General features: G+C 70.4%; 2 protein-coding genes across 2 annotated transcripts in view; one reads left to right on the plus strand and one right to left on the minus strand.

The window, feature by feature from the left end:
- The window catches only part of EMIHUDRAFT_94843 (hypothetical protein), a gene marked incomplete at both ends in the record, with an annotated part of 1,932 nt that extends 624 nt beyond the window's left edge, over positions 1-1,308 (minus strand). The window contains one exon of the mRNA XM_005793960.1: positions 315-1,308. Within this exon, the coding sequence (XP_005794017.1) occupies positions 315-1,308 (994 nt within the window). The remainder of the gene's footprint in view (positions 1-314) is intronic.
- A 2,954-nt stretch (positions 1,309-4,262) lies between these two features.
- EMIHUDRAFT_193966 (hypothetical protein) lies at positions 4,263-8,146 on the plus strand (the record flags this gene model as incomplete). The annotated part of the gene is made up of 6 exons (XM_005793961.1): positions 4,263-4,377; positions 4,555-4,603; positions 4,867-4,996; positions 7,495-7,599; positions 7,702-7,833; positions 7,913-8,146. 6 exons carry the CDS (start codon positions 4,263-4,265, stop codon positions 8,144-8,146), a joined length of 765 nt encoding a protein of 254 aa, XP_005794018.1.
- Between the last annotated feature and the right edge of the window lie 730 nt (positions 8,147-8,876).

Consider the following 8,876-nt stretch of genomic DNA (forward strand, 5'->3'; position numbering starts at 1 on the left):
CAGGTCGATCACTGCGTTCGACGAGCCTCCCCCGCCTCCTCCTCCGCCGCCTCCTCCGCCGCCGCCACCGACGCTGCCGCCACCGACGCTGCCGCCACCGCTGCCGCTGCCGCTACCGCTGCCGCTGCCGCCGCCACCGACGCCGTCCTCGCCGCCGCCGCTCCCGCCGGCCTCGTCGCGGTCTTGCGGCGGCGGGTCGGCCGGCCCGTGCCTCGCCGCACTGCAGACGGAGCCGCACACAGGGCACGCGACCCTCTGCCAGCTGCCTTGCCCACGCGAGCCCCAGCGGACGGCCGGCGAGACGAGCGGCGCACTGCTGCCCCCGCTCGCCTCGCCGCTGCTCCCCGCGGCGCCGCCCGCCTCGCCGCCCGCCGCCTGCGCCTCCCTCGCCGCCGCCAGCTCCAGCTCCTCGAGCCCGTTCGCCACGTCCCACGCGCGCGCGCGCTCCTCCGCCGCCCGCGCAGCCATCAAGCCCGGCGCCGCGTCCCGCCATGAAGACGACGACCCGCCGCCGCCGACGGCCCCGCCGCCTCCTCCTCCGCCTCCTCCTCCGCCACCTCCTCCTCCTCCGCCGCCTCCGCCGCCGCCGCCGCCGCCGCCGCCGCCTCCGCCTCCGACTCCGACTCCTCCTCCGCCGAGCCTGCCCCCTCCGCCCAGAATCGCGCCAGTCCGCGCGCGCGCCTCGGCCGCCCCGAGGGCGGCGAGTCGCGCCTCGCGCAGGGACGGGTTGTGGCGAGAGGCGTCCGCCTTTCGCCCTCCGGTGAGCGGCATGCCCGCCTCGTCCAGGACCTGCCCCTTCTGGAGGTACGTCTCGTACTGCCTCGTCAGCTCGGCCATCAGCGTGTAAAACGCGGCCGAGTGGTTGCCGTGCACGATGTGCGACACCTCGTGGATGAGCACCTTCATCGCGTGATCGAGGTCGCGCAGGCTGTGCGCGCCCCACTCATCCGCCTGCGGCCCGTGTCCGGGCGTGCGGAGCCGGATCGCAATCCGCAGCGAGGTGACGCCGTCGCCGGCGGGGCAGCAGAAGCCGCCCACGCCGAGGTTCTTCCCGCCCGCGGTGCAACAGCAGATCTCGTACAGCTTGAGCACGCGCCAGCGACGTGCCTGCGAGGCGGTCGCGGCGCGGTCGCGAGCGCTGGCAAACGCACTGCGGACGGAGCAGCGCGGCTGCGGGAAGCGGCGGGCCTGTAGCAGCGGCCTGATGTGGCGCGCACAGTCCTCGAGGATGGCACGCGCCTTGTCCGCGTCGGGAAGCTTCTTGATGTGGTCGATGGAGTGGACGCGGAAGTTGTCAGGGTCGGCCATCGCCAAAGTAAAAAACACGTCGGCGATTCGTCGACCAAGGAGAGCCGGCCTTTAAAATCCCTGTGTGGTGGCGGCGTGCCGTCCTCCCATCCCTCCCTTGGGTTGTCGGTTTTCTTTCTTTCTTTCTTTAGGAGAGCCGGCCCGACCCCCCGGGGGGGGGGGGGGGGGCGACACGCCCCCTTGCCGCCGGTTAAGGGGTTCCTCCCCCCCCCCCCCCCCCCGCAAGGCGCGCGATACACACACTGTGCGACCATGGGTGTGAGGTAAAACCACGCTACCACGGCATCGGCCCCGACCCCCGAGGTCAGATTCTTCTTTCTACTCTGTCTGTTGATGACAACACTTGTCTACACGCTGGATGGAGCCGAGCAGGAGGGGCTGGCGCCGCAAGCCCGCACAACCCCCAGGGCGCAACTGAGGCGCCGGTGAGGGTCCTTCCCCTGGTTTGCCTTTACCAAAAAAGAGGGCGTTGACCGTTTTATGTTATATTAGGGGGCCCACAGTGTGGGATTTCGCGCAATCGCTTGACTCTGAAAAAGCTCGCATATCCCTGCGGTGAGCGCTGTGGTCGCCGCAGACTGGCTCTGACTTGACGGCAGCATGGAGACGTGATGCCTCCATGCTGCCGTCAAGTCGAAATCGACATGCGAGTCGATCTTTGGCCCTACCCGACGGTGGCACTCTTCCACGTCTCGCTCACGCTGAGAAAAATTCTGAAACTGCGTGCAGCAGAGTCGCCGACGAGTCGGTCCGCGTGCCTCCTTGTCACGTGTCGCGCATTCGTTCTCACCCATCCATAAACTCACTTTGGCCTCACTAAAGCGAAGTCTGAATCCGTAATCCTCATATTGTAGATTAGGTATACGTATAGGACGCTGATCGCTGTGGGCCCTCATAGTTCCTTAAGTTGTATGTTAAAAAGCGTGGGCCCAAACTTATAGAGCCGTACGTCAGCTCATTTTGGCATCTGCTCACGCAGCGCATGTGGCGCCCGTATCGGTTGGGGGAGAGGGTGTACGGGGCCACACGCTGCGCAGCCTCACCAAGTCCTGGTTGGGGGAGAGGGCGTACGGGGCGCACGAACGGTTGTGCCGCTGCCTCACCCAGCCCTGCATCGCCCTGACCTGCCGCGCGCCCAGCCCGCCAAGGCGGTAGTGCGTGTACAATGCGCCGCGAGATCCGCAGTGCGACGCGAGCTGCGATGGAACGAGCGCCTGCCCGCCGGCGGCCAGCGCGCAGTGCGGCTCGTAGCAGCGGTCGTAGCCCCACCCGATGGCGTGGCGCGCTTCGTGCAGCACCTGTGGTAAGCCAGTAATCAATTAGTAATGCGTCGTGCTCTGCACCTGAGGCGAGAGACACCTGAGCCGTGGCCACTGTAACTCGCCCGTCCCCCGGCGGCGATCCCTCGGGAGTCGGGTCTCTGGTTGGCGTCTCACTCCTGTGGCGCCAAGTCCACACCTCGAGTGTCGCTGCTCGGCTCTGTTCGGCTCCACCTCGGCTCTATCTCGCGTCGGCTCCACATCTCGGCTCCATCTCGTCGGCTCCATCTCGGCTCACCGCGTCGTCCATCAGGCTTGTCATGCACCCCCACGCGGCGCGCGAGTAGAGCGTGGCGTACTGCTCCAGCGCCGTGAGCCTCACGACCCGCTCGGCCGAGTGCGGCCAGCCGCGGGGGGCGTACTTGCCCTGCATCAGGTCGTACGTCGCGTGACCGACGCGCGGCGAGAGCACGCCGAGGCGGTGTGTCCTGCTCAGGTGGATCAGCTCGGTCGCGTTGAAGGAGTCGCCGAGCTTGACGTCGTCGAGGAGGAGCGCAACGTGCTCGTATCCGCGCCGCGCGATAGCTCCGCGTGTCAGGTTGACCAGGCTGCCCCACTTCATGCCCTCGCGCAGCACAATCACGCACCGCGAGCGCAGGAAAGCGGCGCCGTCATCACCAGGTGCGTCCGCGACATCAACGTTCGACAGCACGCGCGAGTGCCACGCGACGGCGACGCAGTCCCAACCGTCGAAGTGCTTACGCAGGTCGCCGGCGAGGACAGAGAAGTTGGTGCGTTTGCTCAACGCAGCGACAAGCACGACGGCTGGCGACGGCGTGCTGCCCCCACGCTGGGCGAAGGCTTCGTCGATTTCCGGAAGCTGGTTGAGGAGCCATGGCGGAGGCGGTGGCGATGGCAAAGAAGACTGCATGCTGACGGCGTCTCCCTTTGTTTTGAGAATTCGCTGAGGATGAGCGAGAGAGAGAGAGAGAGAGAGAGAGAGAGAGAGAGAGAGAGAGAGAGAGAGAGAGAGAGAGAGAGAGAGAGAGAGAGAGAGAGAGAGAGATGAGATGAGAGCTCCGGGAAAAAGAAAGAAACAAAAAAGAAACAAAGAAAGAATTTTGCAAGAAAGCTCTGAGCCCTGGCTGTCAGGCTGTCAGGTGCTGTCAGGTGATCTGTCGGGCTGTCGGGCACTGTCAGGCACTGTCAGGTGCCTCTGTCAGACCAGCTCCTGTCAGGTGCTGTCAGTGCTGTCGGGTGCTGTCGGGTGCTTGTCTGACAGGCGAGGTGCTCTGGTGCTGTCGGTGCTGTCTGAGCTGTCGGGTGTTGCTGTCTGCTGTGAGAGAGATTCGTTTTGTTCAAATTCTTTTCCTCGCGATTACGCGCGAAAATTCTTTTTCGAAATGCGGCCTCAGCGGCTTTTTGGTCCATTACGCCTTTGGCTGAGCGGAGTTTGCCTTCGATGTTAGGAAACAAAGCGAGGGGCACATGGCCCTTCGATGTTATGAAACAAACGCAAGGCGGACATGGCATATCGCTCTCGGGCCCACAGACATCCCGCACACTCGCCGCACACCCGCCGCCCCCGCGCGCGCCCCGCCCCGGCCGGGAGAAAGGGGAGTGACAGTTTGGGATGGCAACAGAACGAGTATGTTTCCTGGCTCAACTCCGCAGAATTTTTTTTTAGATGGCGGGATGAGGCTCTTGCCGGGCGTCTCTGCCACTCACGACTTCGAGCCACTGTTTGACGTCCTCGCGCTCGCGCTGTGCCTCTCCGACGACGCCGAGCTGCTCGACGGCGACGAGTGGGGTGCGCACCACTCGCACCGCTCGCGCCCTCGCCGCGCTTCCACCGGCTCACCCTCATCCCCTCCTCACGCCTGCACGCAGCGCGGCGGCGAGCAGAAGCGCCACACGCCTGGCTCCGCGCCGCTGCCGCACCCGCCGCCGCCGAGCCGCCGCCCGTCCGTGGAGAGGCGTCTCGCAGCAGCCGGCAGCACGAGCAGCGGCGGCGCCGCCGGGCGGAGCTGGAACGGGTGAGACGGGATGCGGCGGCCCGGCAGGCTGCGGCACGGCGCGCGAGCTCGTCCGACGAGGCGAGCGGCTCGAGCGAGGGCGCGGTCGAGAGCGACAGCGGCGACGGCGAGAGCAGTGGCGGCGGCGGCGGCGGCGTTTGGAGCGGCGCGTTGAGCAGTCGGAGGAGGCAGCGCGCGGCGGTGCTGAGCGAGGAGGAGGAGGAGGAGGAGGACGAGGACGAGGACGACGAGGCGGGGCTGGGGCGCGGCGGTGGCGACGACAGCGACGACGACTTCCTCGCTTCTGCGCCGCAGCACCGCAAGCGCCGCCGCGCGGCTGCGGCGGCGGAGGTGGAGGACGGGCGCCGGGGCGGAGAGAGGGCGCCGCAGCGAGCCGGGGACTGGTCGGGGGCGGTGCGCGGCGCAGAGGTCTGTCCCGCCGCACGCCCCGCCCCGCCGCCCGCCACTCGGCCCTCCCTCGGCCACCACCGTCGTCCCGCACGGCCGGGCGACTCTTGCCCCTCCTCCAAATATGCCACCCGAGACACCCTTCCCAAACTCGCCGCGCGCCGCCTCCGCGCCCTCCCCTGCCCCCGCCGTCGCCACCACCGCCTCCCACGCCTCCGTCCCCACCCCCTCCACCCCCCTCCATCGCCCCCCCCCTCCCGTCGTCCCCGCCACTCCCGCCTCCGCGCGCAGCGCAGCCGGGCCACACGCTCGCTCCGAGATGGCCCGAGAGCACCCGAGATTGGGCGAGATTCGCCAGGCGGCGGTCGCGCTGACGAGGCGGCGCCTCCCTTCAGGTCGGAGCGAGCTGGAGCAGCCGCCGCCGGCTCAGCGAGAGCGGCGTGCACCGCGCGCTGCGGAACTGCGTCGCCGGCGACGAACGCGCGGGGGCCACCTCTGTCCTCCTCTCTGCCTCCTCCGCCGCCGCCGCCGCCTCCGCCTCCTCCTCCTCGGCCTCGGCCAGCGGCGTCGAGGATCGCGGGCAGCGCTTCACCTTGGCCGCGGGCGAGGGCCGCGTCCACGACAGCTGGCTGCAGGCTCCCACCCTGCGCCACACCCCTCTCACTGCCTGCGCCACACCCCTCTCACTGCCTGCGCCACACCCCTCTCAGTGCCTGCGCCACACCCCTCTCACTGCCTTCGCCACACCCCTCTCACTGCCTTCGCCACATCCCTCTCACTGCCTGCGCCACACCCCTCTCACTGCCTTCGCCACACCCCTCTCACTGCCTTCGCCACATCCCTCTCACTGCCTTCGCCACATCCCTCTCACTGCCTGCGCCACACCCCTCTCACTGCCTTCGCCACACCCCTCGTCGGCGCACCTCTGCTGGCTCCGCACAGCACCAGGGAGCTGCCAGCTTGGAGCAGCAGGCTTCCACTCACGCCGCGCCCCTGCTCGCCCTTCAGGTGGCCCTCGAGCGCGGGTCGGCGGTGCGCGTGGTGCGCAGCCAGCGGCTCCAGTCGGCGTGGGCGCCGGCTTGCGGCTTGCGGTACGGTGGCCTAGATGACCCGTGCATTCCGACTGGCGCTCGAGAGGACACGCACCCCGCTTCCGCTGTCTCCATTGTGCCGTAGCCCTGCTCTGAAGGCCTCGGTGGCCCCCCACGGCTGCCCTTCTAACTATTGCACGCCTGTGCTGCGGCGCCGCCGCCGTCGAAACGCACCCAACGCCCCCGTGTGCAGTGCCGTGTGCAGTGCCGTGTGCAGTGTCGTGTGCAGTGTCGTGTGCAGTGCCCTCGTGCGAGTCCGCGTTGATGTCCGTCTTCCGTGCGTGGACCAACCCAGTGTGGGGTCTCGGGCTCTCTCTCTCTCTCACCCCGCCACGCTCCTCTGCCTCTCGAGGCCTCTCGAGGTGTCGCGCGCCACTCTCACTGACTCACTGACTGCCCGTGCCGCCAGGTATGATGGCCTCTACCGGGTCGTGAGGATGGAGCGGGCGGCCGACGGCTCGCTGCGATTCGACTTCCGGAGGGACGGGGCGCAGCCGCCCCTACCGCCCCCCCGCCGCCGCCCCCCCCCCGGCTCCACGCCGAGGGCCGCCAGCGGCGGAGCGCCGATGCGGAGCGGCGGCGGCGGCGGCGGCGGCGGCGGCGGCGGCGGCGGCGGCGGCGGCGGCGGCGGCGGCAGCGGCGGCTGCGGCGGCTGCAGCGGTGGGCGGCGGCCCCTGTCGACGCTCCAGCCGCGTGCCGCTGCCATTGCCCCGGCATGGCGGGAGGGGGCGGGCCGCGCCCCACAGGGGGAGAGGCTGAGGAGCAAGGAGGACGGGGCACCTCGGCGGGGGCCCGAAGCTATCACTCCCTCCAGCGGCCGGCGCCGCGCGGCGCGCGCGGTGCGCCGTGTCGGCCGCCGCAGCCTAAGGGCGGTCACCCCGCGGCTCGAGGCGGCGGCGAGGCCGTCGGGGGGGTTCCTTCGGCGAGGGCACCGGTGGGGCTACTGGGACGGCGACGCGCCGACGCTAAAGCGGCCGCGCCGCTCGCCGACCGACCCCACAGCGCCCGCTGCGCCCGCCACCCTGTCGGCCGCAAACCTCGGCGCGGGTGCCGGCGCGGGCGGCGCGGGTGCGGCGCCTCCGCGACCGCTGCTCGACCTGCCCGCGGCACTGCTCCGCCTCGCACCGCTCGCACCGCGCGGCCAGCCGTCCTTCCTCCTCTGCCACTTCTGCCTCTCCGCGCCCTCGGGCGGCGCCTCTAGCTCCTTCCTCGAGTGCTCCTCCTGCCGCAACGCCGTCTGCGCCTCCTGCGTGCGCAGCCGCCCTCTCCCAGACCTTTCCTAGACCTTTCCCAGACCTTTCCCAGACCTTTCCTAGACCTGTCCTAGTTCCGCGCCTCCTGCGTGCGCAGCCGCGCTGCGCCCGCCGCCTCCCGAGCCCACGAGCCTCTCTTCACGCCGTGAGCTGTGAACAGGTGCGGCACCTCTTCGCGCCCGCCGTGAGCGACGAGGCGCTTGGCGCGATGGTGTCGCAGGCGGAGGCGGCGCCGCCCGTCGCCGTCTTTCCTCCCGACGAGACGGTCCGAGAGTACCCGAGAGTACCCGAGAGTACCCGAGAGTACCCCGACTGCTGGACGGGGGGGGGGGGGTTGCTGGACGGCCTGCTGGCACGACTGGTGTAGGTCCCGAGGATGGGCGAGCCCAGCGGACAGTGGCAGCCACGCCTGCTTCGCACGCTGCTCGCGCACGGCTCGCGCCGCTGGCGCTGCCCGCCTTGCGACGGCAAGTGCCCGTGCGGGCCGGCGGCGACCGCGGTGCGCGGAGCCGATCTGCCGGGAAGGAGATCCTCCGACCGCCATCCCTCGTGCGGTGAGCGTGGCACCGCCCCCGTAGGCTATCTGCGAGGCGCACGCGGCGAGGGGCTTCCCGCACCCGGCCCGCGGGCACGTCTGCTGGTCGGCGCAGCCGCAGCGCCGCGACGCACCCACGCGGCCGCTCGCTCACAGCGAGGCGCGTCGTGACGAGATGCCGCCGCCGACGCACCAGACGTCGCTGCCGTTCCCGCGCGTGGAGCGCTCCTTGCCGGCGCGGCGGCGGCAGAGGCGGCGCCACCTGCACGACGGCTGAAACAGAAGCATTGGCACCAGACGCGCGCGGCGTGTGTCTACTTTTAGGCGGCGCCACCCGTACGACAGCACGCGCGGCGCGCTGCCCGAAGGCAGCGTGCCGGGGTCAGGCCTACGCAGCTGGCTCGATGCCGCGAGGCGAAGGTGCGAGACGGAGGGCGGCGGCGGCGCTCGAGACGGCGGAGCAGCGGGCGGCGCGGACGGCGCGGGGTCGACGCCGGATCAAGTCTCGCCGATGGAGCTCGAAGGATGGAGAGTCGGCCTGCACACGCTGGGAGGGGGCGGCGGCGGCACGGCGGCGTCGGCAGAGGCGGCGGGCGCGGCGGCGGCGGCGGCAGAGGCGGAGGCGGAGGCGGCGGCGGGCTTGCGAGCCTCGAGGCTGCGGCGCAAGGGCGAGCCGAGGCGGGGGGCGGCTCTGCTGCGCTCGCTCGAGTCGGCGGCTTGCCGGCTGCCTCCAGCGCGGCTGGTGCCTGGGTGGCAGCTGCGCTCTCTCGCCCCGGAGTGGCACGCGCTGTGGTGCGGGGAGGAGGGCGGCGCCGCGCACGTCCTCGCGCGGCCGCCCGCCGCGGCGTGCCCCCCCCCCGTCGACAGACTGAGGCGCCGGTAAAGGGCCCACACCCCCCAGCGTTGTGCACGAAGGGGCGCTTCCCCCTGGGCCCGGGTGCGGTCTCAGCCTCTGCGGCGCTCTGCGGAAAAGAGCTCCTCGTTTAACCGAACGTTGAGTGGGTGTG

The sequence above is a fragment of the Emiliania huxleyi genome (genome assembly GCF_000372725.1).
Source record: "Emiliania huxleyi CCMP1516 unplaced genomic scaffold EMIHUscaffold_1, whole genome shotgun sequence".
NCBI lineage: Eukaryota > Haptophyta > Isochrysidales > Noelaerhabdaceae > Emiliania > Emiliania huxleyi.